The sequence below is a fragment of the Malaclemys terrapin genome, chromosome 3 (assembly GCF_027887155.1).
Source record: "Malaclemys terrapin pileata isolate rMalTer1 chromosome 3, rMalTer1.hap1, whole genome shotgun sequence".
Taxonomy (NCBI): Eukaryota; Metazoa; Chordata; order Testudines; family Emydidae; genus Malaclemys; species Malaclemys terrapin.
In genome coordinates, this window is record NC_071507.1 from 177,304,933 (window position 1) to 177,327,473 (window position 22,541).

Genomic DNA, 22,541 nt, shown 5'->3' on the forward strand with positions numbered 1-22,541 from the left:
TTGATTTCAAGTGTAATTTTCTAATCTTTGCCAACCCAAACCAAAACTCGGCTTCAGTATTGTCATTATTACTGACAAAGGTTTTTGAAACTTTCACTACCGTGGAGTGCAGGACATGTGCTCAAGGACTGTCGAAAACCTCACTCAGCTTTGAATGAGCAACACTGAATTCTTTGTTCCTTTGGTTGGGAACCTCCCAGTCATGAGAGGTTCTAAGCATTTCAAATCAGAGCACCAGCATCTACTGCCCGCCAGCGTTTTCCACAAGCTCTAACACTGCTTAATTGAGGTTGTGAAGTTAAGCAGCATTCAGCATGGCTTTAATACTAAATAATCCCAGCTCCTAGTGTCAAAGAATTTTAACATGTGGTGCTGCAAGTGAAGATTTAAGAAGCTGAAAATAATACATCTGCAATTGGAGCTTAAGGACTTTAGGGTTTGGCTCATAGCAAAGACACACTTTCAGTAGTTTGAACATAAAAAGTACTTTACCTGGCTACTTCTTTAGCAGTGTTGTTTTAGACCTCCTGTGTAATTGAAGGGATTTAGATCAGAAATTACTTCCTGTGCTCTATGCATCCTTTTTTATACCTTGGGTGTTCTATCAATCAGTACACCCTAGTGTTAGTTAACGTTAGATCCTAATCACAATTGCCTGCTTGAGCTACTACTCGACAAAAAAGATTGTCATTGCTTAAGGCAGGGGGTTCCCAAACTTTTTTTCCTGAAGCCCACTTGTGCAGCTGCAATAGGCACTATAGCCCATCACCCTGACCCCCCTTCCCCCCGCTGCCTCCCTGGGCTCCCTACCCATCGCCCATCCCCAGCTGCCCCCGATTGCCCAAGCACCTTGCTGTCTCTTCTCCCCCTCCCCCCCCCTGTGGCCTGAACTCCCTTCCAGGGCCTCACACCCCAGGCTTGCCCTGCTCCTTGCCTCTTAACCACCTTGTCCAGAGAGTGGAACCTGCTGTACAGGCACCAGCGCTGAAGGCAGTGCCACTGCCAGCAGCAGCGCAGAAATAAGGATGGCATGCTATGTATTTACATGTCACCCTTACGTCTATGCTGTTACTGGCGTCGGCACTGCTTTCAGAGTGGGGTCCCCAGCCAGCAGCCACCACTCAATGGCTGAGCCTGCAGTCCTGGGGCACCCCTCGGCCATACACCCCTATGGGAAGTGAGGGGCACCTGTGAGTTCCGCAGGGGAAAGCCCTACTGCCTGTGCCTCCCTGCCAGGCTGGCAGCATTGCCCCCCCAGATAGCCAGGGGCTCCAGCCTCAAGTTCACCCACACTCACCCCACCCCTCCAAATAGCCACAGCTCATAGGGTGCAGCAGCAGGGAATGGCCATGAACCCTCCAGCCATCCTGGGAGCTGCCACTTCTAGGGTTGGCCCTGTCGCCTCACCCACTGCCTGGCGGTTCTGTTTCACTGCCACCCGCCAGGAGCGCCGAACTCCGGCCCTGGGCGGGAGCCATTGTTAGCTGCCACTCTGTCAACATATAGTTTGGGGTGGCAAACCCTGCCCCCATACCCGCTCCTCATCTCTGCCCATGGCAGACCACCCAGGACAGTGTCACAGCCCATTTTTGGGCCACAGCCCAGGAACTCCTGGCTTAAGGCGATTCCACATCCCTAATGAAGGGATTCCAAAACCACCAGTAATCACTGAGTGAATGGTCAGTTTTGCATCCTCCAAAAGTAGCCCAGCCTGTCCTAGTCAGAATGTAATTCCTTCAGTCATGCACCCTCAGGTATGGCAGACACAAAAGAGGGGTGAAAGACTTGCTCTTGGAAGTACATAGAACAGAGGTTCTCAAAAAAAAAAATTTTTTCCACCGACCATTTGCAAATAGCCGAGGGTCTCGGCAGACCACTTAACGATCTTTCCAAATGTTGTTTGTATCATTAGCTAACTATTGTAAAGCACTTTGGATAAAAACGCTGTATTAAAAAAACAATTTTTTTTTGTTCTGCAAATAAAAGCACACAACTCATATTTTAATATCAGTACTCTTACCTTTCTAATGCAATGGACGTCCCCTCTCTCCCCTGCTGCAGTAGCCCCCAAGCTGAGGCTGGGAAGGAGGGGGTCTCTCCCTGGCAGCTGCAGCCCTGGAGTTGGGGAAAGTCTCCTCTTTCTCCGGCCACCGCAGCCCTGCACATCCAATTCCCCCCAACCCCTCTTCTCACCCTACTGCTCCCTCCCACCTACCTCCCATTCCCCCCCAAGGCCACCACCTCACCTTACATGTGCATCTTCTTCAAAGTCCAGGCACCTAATTAGTGGAGCCATGCCGGTGTGACTCCACTGTAATCAGTGTAATGGTGGGTGGCCCTTCATTCTCTCGTGCGGCTGACCAGGTGCGCATCTTAGAGCGAACTATCTGCGGACCACCTGAATGGAGCTCGCGGACCACTGGTGGTCAACAGACCAGTTTGAGAACCTCTGGCATAGAGGGTTTGGATAAACAGGACCAAATTTCCACTCAAGAACCCTTACTGAAACTGGCTAGTTCTTTACTGGAAATTAGCTGCCTTAATCTGTGTAGTCTAGACCAGTGGTTCTCAAACTAGGGCCGCGGCTTGTTCAGGGAAAGCCCCTGGTGGGCCGGGCCGGTTTGTTCACCTGCCGCATCTGCAGGTTCGGCCGATTGCAGTTCCCACTGGCTGCGGTTCACCACTCCAGACCAATGGGGGCTGCAGGAAGTGGCGCAGGCCAAGGGACGTGCTGGCCGCCCTTCCTGCAGCCCCCATTGGCCTGGAGCAGCAAACCGTGGCCAGTGGGAGCCACGATCGGCCGGACCTGCGGACGCGGCAGGTAAACAAACCGGCCCGGCCCGCCAGGGGCTTTCCCTGAACAAGCCGCGGCCTTAGTTTGAGAACCACTGTTTTAGAGTGAAAATACTCTGTTTGCTTATGTGTGTCTAGAATTCAAGCAACAACCCCAAAATCAAAGCAAAATTGAGATCCATTCCATTATCAACTCAGATCAGATACCTCAATTATTGTTTCCTTTGGGTCATAAGGGGCTTGCTTGCAATGCAACTGATTGCTATCTGGAAGACACCTGAGGACTAGACAAGCCTTGGGTTTGTCATCATTGCTATTAGGATTAAAAAAAACAACAACAACAAAAAACAACCTCCTTCAGTTTCCACATGCACAGGGATTCGGTCCTGCTGCTGTTATTTATAAGCACAAATGCATTAGTCGTAGAACTTATGGAACTTTTCACACACAAGTGAAGGTAGTAAGAAACATATTAAAAAATAAGAACCATCACTGGTTTTGCGCTGAAGGAATGGAGCAATGTATATCAAGTTTGGAGCATGACATTTTGCTGCTTACTAAAGATTTTGACCAAGGAGCACTAGTGTCTTAGATAAAAATCCTATCTGTGAGAACTGGCAAGTCTTAGTTTCAATGAAACAGTCATCATCCTATAAAAAGCTTTTATTATTACGTTGTACTGAAAGTTAAATTTAACTCAAACAAATTTTATGGCTACATATCAAATCCAAAACCCAGTGTAACTAAAATAATGATTAGTTCGATATGAATACCATAAGGCACAAGTTCAAGTATTAGTGTAACAAGTATCCTTGGAAACACACAATTCTTTTGTCACAGGTTTGGTTAACTGCCATCAAATTTTAAAAATACAAGTTTTCCATAGTTAAGCTTTTCTGGCTGATGAACACAGATCTGCTTTCCAGTGGACATTTAAAACAGCTGCAGAACCATTTTAAACAAAGTTTATATAAATCAAAGTTACATTATGACATGATTATGGGGTAAGATAGATGAAGAGCTAAGATCTTTCTGTAGGACCCAAGCAGTAAATAGTTGCCCTATGATTCTACTGTGACAGTTCATCTGTTAATACAGACAAAAGTAACTTTCATGTAACATTCATAGCAAACAGATTACACTATTCACATCTCTGCCTTTGGAAATAAGCTTATCAACTTAAAGGGGCACCACTCCATTAAGTTATAGGCTTTTTATATTACACTACTATAATACCCTCTTGGAAATCGTACAATTAAAAAGGTTTCCTTATTAATTTTGTCCTTTCAGATTTGGCAAACCTTGATTTTTATCAGTATTTAGAAATGAGCTGAAATTAATCATTGTTATTCATCAGTATCTGTGCAACTCAAAGTAGTATTTTTCCAGCAAGAGCGCATAACAAATTATATGTGGGTCCTACAAATGGCTTTTCTTTTTAAATTTCTTGGCAACAGTGTTATGTATATTAAAAAGTTGAATCAAAGAAACCACTTCAGACTGAAACTATTGTAAAGGTCAAAACCTAAACTGAGTTGTCCTTTCAACATAAGCAGCTATTCTTTTCTTCCCACTCGCCCAGAGAGAGGTCTGTAATTATAAGGTGTTCTTTTAAGAAATGCTTCATTCAGAATGGGAAGACTTACATGAAAGCTATTTTTCAGCAATGTGGGTTATAAAGAACTGAAACCCAGAGTAACTCTGAACGCGTATCAGTTCATTGTATTTATCAGACTCTGTTTAAAATACAATTTGTACCTATCTCACTGCTCTGATCTTTGTTTGCAAACAAAATAATTTTATACTGTTTAGGGTACCTAAACTGCTACATGCTCTAGTCTATGCAGAAAACTCACTAAGTTTATTTTTTTAAAAACACCCAAAACCATGATTTTGTCTATCTGTGTTGTTCCAACTACAAAAAGCTGAATTATAAAAATGCTAATATACACAACCTAATATCCAGCAGGATGTTCCACTTTACACCACAGGTTGAAGGAAATAGTAAAGGTTAAGAAACTAGAAAAACCAAATCCAAAAGCTTCAAAACAAGCTAGTTTTAGTCTGGATGTTTTTCTTTGTTTTAAAAAGATGCAATTGTCTGATAAACTAAGGAAGGTCATACACATGACCAGCATCTGCAGTAGGTCACTTCCTTATTTCCCAGTCTCCCATCCCCTCACAAAATATCTATCTATCTCTATCTGTATTTATATAAACAAAATGGTTTTAGATCAAATATATGAACATTTCTTTTGCACACAGTCATGAGGCTGGAAGGCAGCTAGACGCTAGCATTCGGTTTCTTTGCTGTCCACTCGATTTTGGCGCTGTAGTTTAAAGGATGATGCTTTCTCGCTCCTAGTGACAGGATGGTCTGTAAGATCCTCAAAAGATTTAGCAGCTGAGCTGCTATTTGGGAAAGGGTCCTTCTCAAAGCAATCTTCATCAACATGAGAGTCAGTACTTGGGTCCTCCTGAATAGTGTCCATTCTTTGGTGGTCCAGTTTTGGTGCTGCAGCTACTACAGGCATTGCTGTGATGGGCTGCAGTGGCTGGTGTCGGCTTGTTGACTGGGCAGTAGGAAATGGCTTGACAATTCGAACAGATGCTGAGTCCATACTACTGAGCATCTCCACATTCTGCAAGACACAAGCAGCTCAGTCAGGTGGGGGTGGGAATTTTTTTCTAATTTGGAATTCAATTTTGGTTAATTGTCCCTTCACATGGAGAGCAGAAAAAAAAAACAACCCACATTCCTTTTGGAGTCTGGATACTTGGGGAGGAGAAAGTTACAGTAATTCATAAATAGAAGTGGTCACCTGATTGCTTTGGGCAACCTTCCTGAAAGAAGAGAAGCTTTAGAGTTCAAGGCAACACATTCTGATGTTACCTTACGCTGGTCAAGTCTAAACCCAAATAGTTGGCCTTTTGTCTAATTCAGCTGATCATTCTTGTAAATTATGAATTATTACATGCTAGCATTGACTTTATAAGACTAGCTAAGTTAAACATTAAATATCCTTTCAGCTAGGGTTCGTGCAGGTTCTAGTCCGCTGCCACTCCTGTTCAATGTGAAGCGGTTCAGGGAGGCAGTGTGAGCTGGTGTCTCTCCAATATGCAGTTTATGCCTCTATTTCACTGGAACCAATTGATGCAACTACAAAGACTGGCAGAAGTGATGCCAAATGCCCTCAGCTGATAGGCCCCACCTTTTGATAGTCAAGTTTACAATCTAGAGGGTTATCTTTGTAACTTAGCTGTTCTGATGTGACCAGGGGCAGCCATGGCTGTAGATTTATAGATTTTGAAGGCCAGAAGGAACCATTATGATTATCTAGATTGACCTCCTGTGTAACACAGTCCACAGGACCTCCCTGAATTAAATCCTGCTTCAAGTCCAATAGCTGTAGCAGGAAAAGCAGCAGATCTTTTAGAAAAATATGCAATCCTAATGTAAAGATTTCCAGTTATGGAGACTCCATCACAACCCCTGGTAACTGTTCCAATGGTTAATAAAGGGGGAGGGGGCACGGAGAGGTGAAGAGATTTGTCCAAGGTCACACTGCAGATCAGTGGTAAAGTCAGAAAGAGAACCCAGACATCAGAGTCCCAGTCCAGTACCTTACGCACTGGCCATGGTGCCAGGAGTGTTTTTGATTTACTTTGGTTTAGACAAAAGATTGTGCCCTTGCTATCTTGAGAGTGCAAGGTCACAATTGTGCTACTGGGGCTGCAATTTAAGACCACTCTAACGGCAACTGGTGCAGAATGTATTGCACGTTAAGCAGTGTTTCTTGCAGGGGGGCACATTACATCTCTGCTGTGCCACTGTACCAGCTTCCAAAATGTTTCCAGATAGAGGTTAAGGTATAAAGATGAGATGATTTGGGCCATGTTGTCTGAGACCTGCTGCTTTCACTACATACTTTGGCAGTTGATATGCTCAAGCTAATAGCATGTTGGTTTACTTATGAGGGGGGCTGGAGGCAGGGATTTCTCAGTAAGGAGTCCTTGATTCTGGCATATGCTTCCCCCACTGGTTTACAAGATCTCACATTTATTGACCCCCAGGATCGTTCCTCAAGGCCTGTTCTGCAGGTTAAATGAATGGTGGAGAGGGGTTTTTGTTACATCTGGGAGGGTTCTAATGTTAACAGATCAGGTTGTCTGTTCATTTTATTAATGAAGATTGTACATGCGCCCAAAGCACTGGACACTGTGCTTACACTGAAATAAAAATGAGAGGGTCTTGGAATGGGCTACAACTATATAGGTACTTATATGGCCTGCGTCACCAGAGTATGAACTAGCAGGAAGTGTCACTGCCTGAAAAGTGACAGACCCTTCAGCCCTGTAACAGAAGTTCAAGTGACAAACTGGAAGCAGCCCAAGGATCACAGTGTGAGAATCTACAGTTTCAGCTGGAACATCCAGCTGCTAAAAGGATATTCTGTTACTAAAAGGCCACTTTGCAAGGAATAACTAATTCACTAGGTAGAGACTTTTCTGCTACTGCTGAAGTCATCAGATTAATACTTCTGCCTCTGGAAACTCCGTTTTATTTGCATCACTTGGCCTAGGGACAAGTGGTCAGTGGTTGAGACTTGCTGAGCACACACCCAGACAGGAACTTGAACGCAGACACTTGTCACAGGACACACAGCTTTGCAGAACAAAGCAGCTTCCTGCATAAGATGCCATGGCTAGCACTCAGGAGCAAGTGCACCTTCAGCAAGATAAACTCGTCACCACTCAGACGCGAAAAGCAAAAGCCACAACATTTCCTTTAAGCAAAACTAACATTCCTTCTAGAAGAAAAAAACTCAACCATAAAACACCCAACTTCTGTTTCATCTGGCAGAGTTTCTGTGCAGAAGACACCATGGCTTTCTTTGAGGATTACTCCACAAATGTCTTTCAAGATCATTTTTTTCTAACAAACACTACATTCCAAAATTAGCTCTCTGTTAACATACAGTTAAAATAATTACTGTTCCTTGAAAGCAGCAAACTTACACTGGGACAAAATAGAGATTTTGTGTTCTCTTCATACTGTTTATCCAATTTCTTGTCCTATAAAGAAAACAAACCAGACAGTCAGTCCTATATTGTTTGCTGACCAGATGAAGACACATTCTTTTCCCCTCACAGCCCATTACACTCCCAGCCTCAAACTGCAGCCAGCTGATTCCCCTTCCATAGATAGCCAAGATTACCTCAGCAGGGAAGAGAAAAAGTAGTAGAGAGAGAGGCTCCCTTGCAATTAACACATGCAGTGACTCCTGTACAAGAAACCACCCTTATTCGAGAACCTCCCATCTGGAGACTGTGCCAAAGTATCCTAGGCACCGCCGTAATACAAATAATAATAATATTCCCCAAACGACCGAGTTCCCAGTTCTGTTTAAGCAACTGATTTTTGTCGGTTCCTTGAGTAGTCAATTAACACCTGTACATGTATTTGAAATACTAGGAAAGGTTTGCAGCAAAATGTAGAATTCTACAGTATTCATTGCCACTTCCTCCCAACGAGTGCAAATGCCAATTTCTGGGGGTTGTTTAATTCCCTGCTGACAGGGCCAAGTTATTTATCCCAGAATGGGCTGACTTTCAGCGGTTCTGCTTTCTAATGTAAGCTGAGGAGTTCTTAGGAAACAGTTGTTTTGGCGACTGAGGTGAGACTTTGCCATACCTGATGTGATCTAACAGACTCAGGGTTAAATTATTCTGTTTGCTACAGCAGGCAACTTCAGCTTCTCTGCCGAGGCTAGAGCCTATGATTCCAAGCACAGTGCCAGCACTCACAGTGAAGATGATCATCATCTATTATGTAATTCTAGTAGCACTGGCTAGCCAAAATAAACAACCCCAAATTAACTTTTCTCCACTGATGCAATCTTCTTATGTTAACAGGAAGTAGTTCAGTGTTCTAGTAACATTAGGTTCATTACAAAGGGCCTACAGAAGTTAGTGGGAGTTTAACCTGCTTAAGGAATGGTGATAGGTCCCAAATAGTAACAGTTTTACCTTTATGGGCTGTTATCTGCTAAAAACTTACCCCCTGGATCTTTGCCATTACACGTATGAATAAGTTCCGCCTACAATATGATCAAACTGGTCAGTCACATTAAAGTAGGTTTACTCACCACAAAATGGACAAGAATACTGAGAGGAATCCAAAATAGCAAGGAAAACACAAGTACGGAGCCCACTATATTGTCTGCAAGGAATTTCCCTGTAAACAATCAAGTCCAAACCAATTAGTTATATGCCAAAGACAACAGACAAACGCTGTGTATGTACATAAATATAGGTCCTGATTCTGCCATCTTTACTCCTGTGAGTAACCCTACTAAAGTCACAGGATTGCTCAGATGCATAAGGGCTGCAGGATTGGGCCCATATAAAATATCTGTTCAGAAAGTTAAACCTCAAAGACGCTTAAAGTCACAAATCCTTTTCTCTGCCTCCTTTAACTCTTTAGTACTAGATGTCTCCCAATATTTCACATTAGCAGGCTGGGTGCGCTTAGTTCTCCAAGGCATATCTTTCATTACAGTGAGCCCCCTCACATGCCAATTCACAACTCTGATCTCATGAGGCAAATAACAAAAACACATGCCTACTCTATTACTATGCTTACTTCCAAATATCAAGACAATACTTCTGTTTGAAGTTACTAAGTAGTTTTAATATTAAACACCTGGAAAACTGCAGTTCTTAGATCTTATAAGACTTTAGTCCAGAAGACTGAAAGCCATACAATCACCCTGCAGATAACATGGCATTTACCTTGAACTTATACTGTCTGTTACCCTATCATTACAGAATCATGTAATTGATATCTTCTGATATGGTTACAACATAGTGAGGAGAGCCGTTATACCAGGACATACCTCCATGCTTTGTGTTGTAAGGTGCAAGATTAGTAACAACATAGATCCAACCACCTGAGGAGCGTGTGGATTCAGTATAACCAACCACCTTGCAGTGCGTTACTTTACACTGTGATATTTATTAACTGAAAATTCCTCACCCTGTCTACCTTGAAATCCCTCTTTAAAGATCCATTTAACTGTGCTGCCTATAAACAAGTCTAGGTGACTGGTATATAAATCACCTATTGTTACTCCTTTTCCTCTGACCTCTGTCTACTGATTTGTCTTTAAATTGAAGGCTTCTTGGAGCAGAACCATCCTTCTTAAATGCTTGGAAATAATAATAATGGAGCAGGAAATGCAAGAAAACTAACTGTAGCTTTAAAGATTTAGAAGGAGACATCAATATTTTCAGTTCTAACATGATGCACTAAGTGACATTAGAAAGACAACATCTACCCAGTCCCACCTTCTGAGATATGAACAGTGATTTGTGGGAGGTCAAGCCATCCATGAGTCCCCACCTGGCCCACACACAGTAAGAACAGTCATCTGCCAATCTGATTCTTTTCACAGTGCCTTCAGGGTAGAGGTAGTTAGGAATGTAGGTACCTCAGCAAATTAAAAAAAAAAAAAAAGTTGGATTACTTAACTTACCAAAAGTATTGATGCTAAGCTGATCGATGAAATCCCAAAATCGTTCAATCACATCCTGCACTTGCTTCTCACATTTGCCCTGCAAAAGTAAACATTTATTTCAAAGAATGATCTTATATTAATTAAGCCCTAACCATCCTGGTCACAGGGCATGAAAAGGACGTAATACAAAACAGAACTACACAGTCAAAATGTATTTTGCATAGTTTAGAGACATATTTATACCATTTTTCAATGGCTGTGGTCCATTTCTGACTAGCTACAGTGACTTCTCTGAGGAAAGTCTCCGTTTTGATTTGCTTGTTTAAAAAGAGCTCTTAGAATCTAATTGTAACTTAAACCTATTAAAGCAGAGCAGGGTTTGACTGAGGTTAGTTAGTGCCTGTACAAAGCTTAGGAGGCCAAGGGTTAAATTCTCAAAAGTGACTTTGGCACTTAGACAGCCTAATTCTCACTGAAAGTCAATGGGACTAAGGAGTTTAGGCATCTAAGTCTCCTTTGAAAACATTACCCCTTGAATTTGATATAAATACTAAATATTCTTCTACTCAGATCCTTGCATCATATGCATCTCCACCAATTTCCTCTCCCAAAACAGCTACTACAGCTATACAGTGTATAGGGAGAGGTCACTGTTCAGCAGCAGGTTAGGTCTTGGGCTGACTTGGGAGAGGAAATGGGTGGTGACAAATGGAGAGATTTTCGTCATTTGCTCATCTGTTTATCAATCTCCTCCACTGAAGCATCAAGCCATTGCCATCCTTACAGGGGAATGAAATATTCATGTTGTTGGTCTTCTGCGGAAAAGCCAGGCACGTTTGTGAAACTATTAAAAAAAAAAAAAGCTGGGACCTGATGCTGAGCACCCAGCAATCCTAATGCCCTTGGGAAATGGGGGGCACACGGCATCTTTCCAGATCAGGAGCTTAAGCAAAAAATATTTCAAGATTTTGAAACAAGAGCACTCCAGAAGTCCAATGACTAACTTTTTCAACCACTGCTTCACAACTTTAAATGGGATTCCATGGGGCCCCTTCAGGTGTTGTATATTACTCCTGACCGTTACTCCTGGGTGTCTGTGTTGGTTTCTTCGCTTTCCATAGCTTTTCTACATTACCAACCCTGATCCCCTCTACAAACAACAACAGCGCTCACTCACAGTCATTTATTTTCTTTCTATTCAAACTACACGCATGGTGAATCTTATCCCATCAGCTCCACTGATAAAGAAGCTCTGCTCTTGAAATACAAGTTCTTTAAAATGGGCTTTGGATTCAAAATAAATAAATAAAAATCAAAACTCCAGTGTTACCCGTCTATATGGCAGGGTCCAGGAACGCAGAAACCCCTTGCACAGGGATTGCTTTCACTGATGTCACTGGAGTTTGTGCAACAACTGCAGAATCAACCCCACAACATGCAGTGCTTAGGGAAAGACCAGGGCTGGCTTTTGGTAGTGCTACACTGTCCATGGCACCATTACAAAAGAGCAGTGCACAAGAGAAAGTCAATCACGTATGAATAAGAAGGGCACATATGGAGATGCATGGTGCCCTGTACAAGGGATTTCCCCCTCCACTGCCCCTGAAAAAATGAGATTTCATTTCAGTAGCAGAAGGGCTGTTCAGCAGAGCAGGTCTAGGGCTACTCTAATGTATGAACAAGCAAGAGGAAACAGGTTATATGAAGGGGAAAGGCTCCCGGTGTTTTAGCTAGAAAGCCTATTCTTCCATAAATAGAATGCTTGGGGCATCTAGCTCCTAGGAACACTCACATTCATGTCACAGAATCCCACAGTGCAGGGCTTTCCTTTCCGTAAGTACAGGAACTGCTGGCTGGCATCGACGTACGGACTGCACTTGCCATGCTCATCCCTACAGCAAACCTTGCAGGAATTGTCCGTTTCTAAAATAAAAGCAGCAAACTGTTTGTTTTTCCCTGACTCTTGTGGTTATTTTCAATCCATAACCAAGAGTTTCTGAGCATGGAGGGGACTGCTTCCTGGTCCTCTTGCTGACCATGCCCCTTCCCAGCAGACGGTGCAGGGAACGGAGGATTGCGTAGTCTCTAGCCACACAAAGAAGCTTCTTGAGCTGCTCAGAATACCCAGAGCCTGAAGCTTGGCAAGACGCTCCATGCAGCAAAGTGGAAGCTCTTAGCCTTTTTCTGTTCAGCTCTGGAAGTTAAATTACTGCAGCCTTCAGATGTCAAGGGCAGGTGAAGGGTTTCAAAGGCATCTGAGCCCTGGTTCACATCTATGTGCAAATGACATTTTAAAAGCTTCCTACTGGCCTCAGTCAAACTTCTGAGCAGACATCTGGAGATAGGAAGAGCAGCCACAGCCTGAACAATGAGGGAAGAGGTGCAGGGGTCTGAGCTACAGAGATTCTTTGATCTTTGCCCCTGGATTGTACAGAGCCTGGAAAGGGGGAGAGGAAAGTGTGTGGGGGGGGGGGGAGAGAAACTGTATTTCTAAGAGTCTATAACAGACACATGCATGAGGGAATTCTTTCCATTAGCCCAAACTTGCCCTTCACATCCTCCAAACACTCCCTTCCCCTTCCTCCCGTCACTAGCCCCTCTGTCTAAAACAGTGGCAGTTGCTGATGGGCTGGGAAGAGCTGGCTGGTCACATGGTGCTACCTTTCCTTCTGGTTTCCAACTGCTACATCACATTAAAGACCTTTAATGTATCATTGGGTAGGTCTACACTGCAATAAAAACCCACAGCACTGATTCTCAGAGTCCAGATCAGCTGACTCGGGCTCGTGAGGTTCAGGGCTTGCAGGGTTAAAAATAGCAGTGTAGACGTCCAGTCTCGGGCTGGAGCCCAGGATCTGAGACCCGCACCCCACTCACAGGATCTCCGACCCCAGACTCCAATCCTAGCCTGAATGTCTATACTGCAATTTTATAGCCCCGCAACCGAGCCCGTGTCAGCTGACCTGGGCCAGCCACGGCTGGGCCACGGGGTCATTTACTGCAGTGTAGATATACCTGTAGTTATTCTCCTCAAGTGCTCTTTCTGTGTAGGCAACTGGTGTAGCTGCCACAGGATATGGCTTCTGCTACAGCCCTCGGCTGGAGCTGCACTGGCAATTCTGTTCTCAGTGCAGCTGGAGAAGCAGCCTCCCGCTGCCTATCAGACATTCCTTCTCCAGCCTGCCTTGCTGGGGCCAAGGGGAAGTGTAGACATCTCTACCACCCAGAGAGCCCCAGCATATCAGCTTCATCTATAACCCTGGCTGTTTGCTTTGATGGCTCCAGCCAGATGTCAGAGCAGCTTCCTCAACCCCTCCTCAAACAGGAAACGAAAGTAAGGGCTGAAAGACAAAAACTTCAGCCTCGGACTTTTTAAGGTGTTTGTTTGTTTGTCTGAAACCCTGATCTGGGGTCCAAGGACCCATCCACTGATAGCATGGCTCTCATCTAGGTTACAGATTAACTGTGCTCATCGGGGCCTTAACAAGACATGTGGCTCGGGAAAGCTGGCGATCCTATTTTGCTCACCATTACAGGCACACGATTGCAGTTTCTTCTCCCTCATGCAGAATGGAACACATTCTCCATCTTTGCACTTGCCCAAATCCACGCAGATCGTGTCATCCGGCGCATTCCCAGGGGGCGGGCAATCACTGCTGTTCCCTACAGACACAGGCATTTAGAAGGGATGGCTGCTTTAGTACACACAGGGTTGGTAAAGGCACACATCATTCTCCCTGTGCTGGAGAGGAGACTGAACCACAGATGCTCATTATATAGCGACTCCCAATAGCCCATTCTTGGAGCGAGACTCTAGTCACCCTTAGTGGGCTGCTGCAAGCACTCTGAGGAGCAGCAGTACATCTGGCAGATGTCTAGAAGGAAGGGGACCACAGGGAGGAGGGGAATGAAAAAAACTGGCTCATAGCATTCAGATACTGCAATAATTCCTAATTAGACAAAATGCACAAAATGGTAGGCAGCCCTCTCAGGATTAGCCAGCCTTCAGCCAGGAAAGGCGACTGTCTGGGCTGATTCCTCATCTTCAAGCAGAGTTGCTATCAGATGCTGGAGGAGGCAGAAAAAGGAAGTGAGCAGCTGGTGGGGAAGCAGAGGTTATAGCAAAGTCACCCTGCCAAAGCAAGATTCAGGAGCACACTTTATGCCTCAGAATGGTGCTTTTTTCCTCTTCTTTTTTTTTTTTTTTTTTTTAATTTAAAAAGGCAAGTACGCCATTTCCCAGGTCCCCCGCAGGTGCGGAGAGCAGAACAATTCTTAGACAGCTAAACAACTAGTTTGCAGGACAGAGTTTCTTGGAGCTTAACTGAACTCTAAAAGTAAACATACAAGTTGCATAAAAGGCAGCAAAAGCTAGTAAAACAGAGGCCCTGTGCCTGCAGCATTCAGTTGCACATGTAAGGGAAACATAACAATGGCATACCAGTGCAATAGGACTCTCCTTTACAAGTAGCATTTATGGCTTCCTGGCATTTCTTCTGAGCGCTTTCAAACTGGCAACCTTTACAACAGGGGCTGTTCCGATCACTGTGAGAAGAGTGGAAGGAGAGGAGGAATATTAGGCTACTCAAGAAATAAATAAGTGCTAACATTAAGAGCGTGACAAACTCATGGAAGCACGTATACTTCTCCTCTTAGAGCTCTGCCTATGAGATATATTTGTCCCTCATTTTCTGAAGTGTGCTGAAGAATGGGTTACATAAGCACACGTACAACATTACACACAGAGAGGGAGAGTGGGCCCCTCGACAAGGCACTAGACAGACTCGGGACATATGGGTTCTTTTCCTGCATCTGCCACTGACCTGCTGGGTGACCCTGGTCAAGTCCCTTCACCTCTCTCTGTGCCTGTTTCCCTTCCCACCCTTTGTCAGTCTTGTCTAGTTGGACTATGCTTTTCAGGGCAAGGACCGTTTCTTATGGTGTGTGTACAGCACGTAATACAAGGCCCCCTAGGCACTACTGCAATGCAAATATTTAAAAATCCACACTCGTGAGTAAAGTTACAAATGAACTCTATGCTAGGAAAGGACTAAACTTTCATGTCTCATCCAAAACCAAAATGACTAAAGCACAATTCCTCCAGTGTAAATGGGAGCAGATCTGGACTCTGTGTGCAGATTGGACAGTAAGACAGAGCTCAGTTACCATAGTCACTGTCCAGCTTGCACACTAGGTGTTGCTAGGGTCCTGGATAACATATGACCATGGGTTTAGACTGCCTTGCAATGCACATGCAGAAGGAGCAGTGTTAAGGTTGCACAGGGAACCTTAATATTGGCCCTTTCTGACTTTTGAGTGCTGCAATTGACATTTTTTTGGGGTATAGAATTTACTATTACACTGCATTGATGTGCAGTTCCTAGCAAAGCAATGGAACAAAGTATTCTCAATACTACTGCATGAATTAACACCAAGGCTACCAAGTAATAGCATGCACCAAAGCTCTCTCCTGGAGTCTTAACTCTCCCAAGGCTCATTTGCCCAGTAGGGAAAGTCTCAAAGTACTAGAGCCAGGGTCCAGAAGAGTGCATTTTGCTGCTCTGCAAACAAGTTTTTGACCCAGCCCCATATTCCCTTCCCCTCCAAACCAAGGCTGTGGCTTTAACATCTCTTACCTGCACTTGGCATTTTGTTTCAGTTTACATTCAGCAGAGCAGCAGGGATCAGCATGCCTGTTTAAAAGGCCAGGATCGCATTCCTCACCTTCATCCACTCTGGAGTTCCCACATACTTGATTGTTGCGCTCTTTGAAACATTCCTGGGCCTTGCTCTGAATGGTCTTACAGATGGATTGTTTACTGCAGTTTGAGAACATCTAAAGAATCATGAGCGGAAAGAGTAACACTGAGAAGGAGTGCATCATTCCCTCTCACCAGAATACATCCAAGACTGACACCATCACCCACCTGACCCCCAATTCTGATGTTTTAAGAAACATTTATTCTATTTACAATGCCACTGTGATACCTTGGGAAAACATAACAGAAAATAGTAGCCTGTGTTGAAAAACTGCTTTGTTGCATTGTGATTAACACCTATCCAAACACATATGCACAGCGCTCCATGACCAACTCTTGGGAGGGGTTCCAAGGCCAAACCCAACCCTTCTGCTAGCACTGGGGGTTCAGGGGGAGCAATACATCCCAAGAAATAGTCATGAAGTTGCCAAAATGGGGATAGACTTTTCTGACCCTGGTTGTAAGCTTCTGCAGAGCTGCTGGTAACCTTAGGCTAGTCATTCATTTGATATCTCAGTTTCTCCATCTGTAAAATAGGGATAATACCAAGTCCTCAAGGGTGTTATGATGTTTATAAGATGAACAGAGACTAGTATGTTTTAACTCAGTGACTGGGCTAACCACTAGAGAGAGACATGACGGCAGTGACCAACAGCTTACTGTTCAGAAGCTTGTGTTCTGGTGCTGAAGATCCAAGCTGGATTCCTGCTGACAACAGCGATATCAGGAAGTATAGGCAGCCACAGTTTGTTACAAAATATCACCCTAGCAGGGACTGAATGCCTGTAGATCTCAGGCATTTGGAAGAAACTTATCTAACACTGGGACTAATAATAATAGTTAATGAATATGTCTCCCTCTAGTGGCTGTTCAAGCAATTAAGCACCTATTAAATACAGGCTAAAGGAGTGCATCTTAGCTAAGCAGATAGGACTTGTGTTTTTGGGGTAGAAGGTTCTGGGTCAGTCCTTGTTAACTGTAGTGGGATAGTAGAAGTTAAAGTAAATTTACCTTATTGTTTTCATGATCGCCACTCACAGCAATTGGATACATAACATATTTCCCTCCCTGGTCTTCAGTGGGGGCACATTCCGGCAGACTGTCTGGATCATGCTCTGCTCCAAAGTTGTGTCCCAGTTCATGAGTAGTAACCAAGTCTGCTTCCTTGTTCGAAACCAAGAAAACACATCTAAAGTCAATAGCAACATGCAGTGGGGGTCTAAGTAATTCCAGATCATTAGATCTTTAGAGATGCACTTCATTAGGAAACAGTTCTTTGGTTAAACATCTAAGTGCTAAACTGAAGTCAGGGCCTGTAAAATTACCAAACTCTTCAGAGCCAACTGCTGGGGTGGGGTTCGGATGCTGCATAGGCATATAAGAGCTCAACACTTGATACACTGAAGTCATTTAAGTCTGAGATTAAGAAAATATTTTCTAAAGAAACGTCATGCCACAAAAATTACACATGTATCACATTTTCATTCAATTCCCCTGGCAATTTGCCTTATTTTTATTGAATAGACAGTGGCCATTAAGAGCCTTAACTAAACTCACATTCTACTGTTTTGGTGCTAGAAAAAAAGCCTAGAAATAATATAGGGTAGGGCTGTCAAGTGATTAAAATAATTAATCCCTATTAATCCCGCTGTTAAACAATAATAGAATACCATTTAAATATTTTTGGATGTTTTTTACATTTTCAAATATACTGATTTCAATTACAACACAGAATACAAAGTGTACAGTGCTCACTATATATTTATTTTGAATACAAATATTTGCATTGTAAAAAACAAAAGAAATACTGTAGTATATTTCAATTCCCCCATTACAAGTACTATAGTGCAATCTCGATCATGAAAGTTGAATTTACAAATGTAGAATTATGTATATAAAAAACTGCATCCAAAAATAAAACTATGTGAAACTTTAGAGCCTACAAGTCCACTTAGTCCTACTTCTTGTTCAGCCAATCACTCAGATGCGCTGTACAAATTTATTTATATTTACAGGAGATAATGCTGCCTGCTTCTTGTTTTCACTTTCAGGTGACATTGTAAACGGGCATTCACATGGCACTGTTGTGGCTAGCGTCACAAGATGCACTAAAGATTCGTATGTCCCTTCATGCTTCAACCACCATTCCAGAGGACATACTGATGACAGGTTCTGCTCGATAATGACCCAAAGCAGTGCAGACGGACACACATTCATTTTCATCATCTGAGTCAAATGCCACCAGCAGGTCAATTTTCTTTTTTGATGGTTCGGGTTCTGTAGTTTCCATATCAGAGTGTTGCTCTTTTAAGACTTCTGAAAGCATGCTCCACACCTCGTCCCTCTCAGATTTTGGAAGGCACTTCAGATTCTTAAACCTTGGGTCGAGTGCTGTAGCTATCTTTAGAAATCTCACATTGGTACCCAGAGGTGGCAGGATTGTAGAAATTTTGGAGGCAGAATCCGCCTGCCTCCCCCCAAACTCTGCTCCCCCAAACACCGCCCCCCCACCTGCCTAAGGCTCTGGGATGAAGTTTGGGTGGGGGGAGGAGGTCTGGGGTGCAGGCCCTGGGCTGGGGCAGGGGATTAGGGTGCAAGATGGGTGAGAGGTGGGGCTCTGGGAGTTTGGGTGGGGGAGGGGGTCTGGGGTGCAGGCTCTGGGATGGAGTTTGGGTGCTGGGTGCAGGCTCTGGGGGTGCAGGAGGGGGTGAGGGGTGCAGGCTCTGGGGTTTGGGTGCTGGTTCTAGGCTGGGAGAACAGGCTCTGGGAGGGAGTTTGGGGGCTGAAGGGGGGTGCAGGCTCTGGGATTGAGTTTGGGGGCCGAAGGGGTGGGAGAAACTGGGGGGGGGGGGGGTGCAGTGCTTACCTGGGGCTCCTAGGCAGGAGTCTCCATGGTGCTCCTACTCCCAGGCACTGCCCCCACAGCTTCCCATTGGCCGCAGGGGCACCTGGGGCGGGACAGAGACCCACCCCACCCAGGGGCTGCAGGGAGGAGCCAGCAGCTACGTGGAGCAAGCAGGGAGGAAGCCGCTCAGCTCCGTTGTGCTGCCAGTGGTGAGTGGGGGCCCTGGGCTGTTTTAAATGACCCGGGGGACGTGCGGGAGAGGGGGCCCAGGGGTGGAAGGCAGGGCCAAGGGAGAAACCCGGCCCCAAATATTGCTGGAGCCCGGCCCTGGGCCAAGAATATTCCTAGTGCCCAGGCACCACGGGCCCATAGGACTCGCCGCCCATGTTGGTACCTTCTTTGCATTTTGTCAAATTTGCAGTGAAAGTGTTCTTGAAACGAACAACATGTGCTCAGTCATCATCCGAGACCGCTATAACATGCAACATATGGCAGAATGCAGGTAAAACAGAGCAGGGGACATACAATTCTCCCCCAAGGAGTTCAGTCACAATTTAATTAACCCTTTTTTTTTTTTTTAAACACGTCAGCTGGAATGGTGGCCGACGCATGAAGTGGCATACGAATGTTTAGCATATCTGGCACGTAAATACCTTGCAATGCTGCTACAAACGTGCCATGCGAATGCCTGTTCTCACTTTCAGGTGATGTTGTAAATAAGAAGCGGGGCAGCATTATCTCCCATAAAATGTAAACAAACTGGCTTGTCTGAGCGATTAGCTGAACAAGAAGTAGGACTGAGTGGACTTGTAGGCTCAAGTTTTACATTGGGTGTTTTTGTTTGTTTGGGTTTTTTTGAGTGCAGTTATGTAACAAAAGAAAATCTACATTTGTGAGTCGCACTTTCACGATAGAGAGTACTTGTATGACATGAATTGAAAAATGCACTATCATTTTTACAGTGCAAATATTTGTAATAAAAAAATAATATAAAGTGAGCACTGTACTTTGTATTCTGTTTTGTAACTGAAATCCATATATTTGAAAAAGAAGAAACATCCAAAAATATTTAATAAATTTCAATTGGTATTCTATTGTTTAACAGTGCGATTAAAACTGTGATTAATCACGATTAATTTTTTTGAGTTAATTGTGTAAGAAACTCAGACTGACAAGGATACCAACAAAGAAACAATAGGTGGGGAACACGGGCTGGACACAGTACACCAGGGAAGGGGAAGCTAGGAAGAAGGCAGGAGAGAGAAGTTTGGCAGAATAGCCTTAACTTGTGCTACTCCACAGACATGGTTCCTGCCTGCAAGCACTGCCCCCACAGCTCCCATTGGCCAGGAACAGGGAACTGTGGCCAATGGGAGCTGCGGGGGCAGTGCCTGCAGAGAGGGGCAAAGCACAGAGCCATGAGCCCCCCACAAGAACCACAGGGATGCGTTGGCCCCTTCTGGGAGCGGCGTGGGGCCGGGGCAGGCAGGGAGTCTGTCTTAGCCCTGTTGCGCCGCCAACTGGGAGCCGCTCGAGGTAAGTGCCATCCGGCGGGAGTCTGCACCCCAACCCCCTCCCAGAGCCAGCACTACATAACCCCTCATGCACCCTGTAGCCCCTGCCCCAGCCCTGACCCCCCCTCCCAGAGCCAGCACCGCGTACCCCTCTCCTGCACCCCGAGCTCCTGCCCCGACCCTGACCCCCCTCCCAGAGCCAGCACCTCATACCTCCTCCTGCACCCCAACACTGCCACAGTCCCGAGCCCCCTCCTGCACCCAAACTTCCTCCCAGAGCTTGCACCCCTCACCCCCTGCCCCAGGCTCAGCCCAGAGCCCCTTCCCACACTCTGAACTCCTCAACCCCAGCCCAGAGCCTGTACCCCCTTCTGAACCCCAACCCGGTGAAAGTGAATGAGGGTGGGGGAGAGTGAGCGACGGGGGGTTGGAGGGGAATGGAGTGAGTGGGGCAGGACTTTGGGGAAGAGGCAGGGCTCAGGGAAGGGGCGGGATAGATCCTAGGTTGCCCTTAAAGTGATCTTGCCAAAAAGTGATCTTGAGCGTAAAAAGGTTGGAGACCACTGCTGCAGAAGTACAAAAGACCAGAGATGCATGGTTTTTCTTACAACAATCAGCAGTTCGACTTTATTCCACTGCCAATCTACTAGTTTGGTCTTCAGGGTTATTTTGATTTTGGGGGTGGTTCTAAGCACACATTTAGTATGAATTTAGTGCTCACATCTTCGGAGACATATAGTCTTATTTATCAATAGAAGAGGTCAGCACAATCAGAGGCAGAATGTTTCCTTCTCACTGATCCACCAGTGTGTCTGACTAGTTCCATCTCCAGAGCCATCCAGTCCTGGCTCTCTCTGTCAACAAGGATGACAACTATGATGGCATTTTTTGCATCACAGATACCTGTCCGTAGTGACCTGGACTGAGAGCAAACGGTTCTTTTCAGACAGGCATACAAGAGCCATTCATCTCACAGTAGTTATAGCACTGAAGAATAACAGCAAAGCACATGTTTAACAAATATGTTCCGTATACCCACATTCAATTTACAGTACCTTTGTGAGGATAGTTTTGCCATAGTTCTTTGTGCTGGTTAAGCCGCTGTTCAAATAGATGTTTTTTTGGGCAGCTTGACTATAATAAGCTATAGAAAGGAAGATGGAAGAAAGTGAAATTCCTCATATAGCACAAGAAAAGTAACCGGGCTTTCTACAGATTTTTGTTTGTTTGTTTTTTAAAGAGAAAACCATGTTTAGGAAAACTGAAGATTCTCCCCAGTCTTCTTCTTTGACCTTGTAAATAAATGACTATAACATTACAGCACTCAGAGACTTAAATGAGTCCCCTTCCCCCAATTTTTGCAGTGGGGAATCTGCAGTCAGAACATAAATAAATGCATGCATTAAAGACTGCCAGGCATTCATATACTCAAGTAATGAGGGACATATAAGTACTTAAGAAATAGGTGTTGATTCCCTCCCATTGTGAAATTTGGCAGGCCACACCTGTTAAGAGCTGCATCTTTCCAGAGCAGCACATGAAGATTTTAGCTGCTCCAAACGGGGCCATGATGGCTTTTACTCAACCCATTAATTCAAGAAACTTAATTGTTTTACCCTATCCTATTCCCCTTTTTGTATGCAGCCTAGGACGCAGCCTTCAGTTCCATTTCTAACTCAGTCACTAGGGAACATTTAAGTGACACACATTATGCCCCCTTCAATCCTTCTACAATTTTCATAACAAAGTACAGATATTCAACCCACAACTGGGGGGGGGAGGGAGGGAATCTTACCCTTTGGGCAAATTCCACCATGGGTGTTAGGCCTGGGAGATCCAACATAAGCTAGTCCAAGTGTTCCCATATCGAAATCTTGGTACGTAAAGAGATGAGCAAGGCACACAAGAGCTGCTTTCTCAGCTATATCAAAGCTAAATTGCTAAAAGGAAAAAAGCAAGCGTTAGAAAAATCTGTAATATGTATGGCGAAGAAATTAAAGATGAAAAAATATCATTTAACCAGCCAGGCATTTTCCAGCTCCAGTTTCTATTACACTAAATGAAGAAATCTGCTCCATCCCCAGATCAGAGCAGGATAGTTCCTTCATAT

At 44.6% G+C, this 22,541-nt stretch overlaps 1 protein-coding gene across 1 annotated transcript in view; it reads right to left on the reverse strand.

The window, feature by feature from the left end:
* Positions 1-3,441: 3,441 nt before the first annotated feature.
* The window catches only part of ADAM17 (ADAM metallopeptidase domain 17), a 65,227-nt gene continuing 46,127 nt past the window's right edge, over positions 3,442-22,541 (reverse strand). Inside the window, exons 9-19 of the mRNA XM_054022609.1 lie at positions 22,227-22,371; positions 21,487-21,575; positions 17,084-17,236; positions 15,950-16,149; positions 14,755-14,858; positions 13,842-13,976; positions 12,106-12,236; positions 10,332-10,410; positions 8,943-9,031; positions 7,813-7,869; positions 3,442-5,435 (exon numbers count right to left, since the gene is read on the reverse strand). Of these exons, the coding sequence (XP_053878584.1) occupies positions 5,085-5,435; positions 7,813-7,869; positions 8,943-9,031; positions 10,332-10,410; positions 12,106-12,236; positions 13,842-13,976; positions 14,755-14,858; positions 15,950-16,149; positions 17,084-17,236; positions 21,487-21,575; positions 22,227-22,371 (1,533 nt within the window). The 3' untranslated portion in view covers positions 3,442-5,084. The remainder of the gene's footprint in view (positions 5,436-7,812; positions 7,870-8,942; positions 9,032-10,331; positions 10,411-12,105; positions 12,237-13,841; positions 13,977-14,754; positions 14,859-15,949; positions 16,150-17,083; positions 17,237-21,486; positions 21,576-22,226; positions 22,372-22,541) is intronic.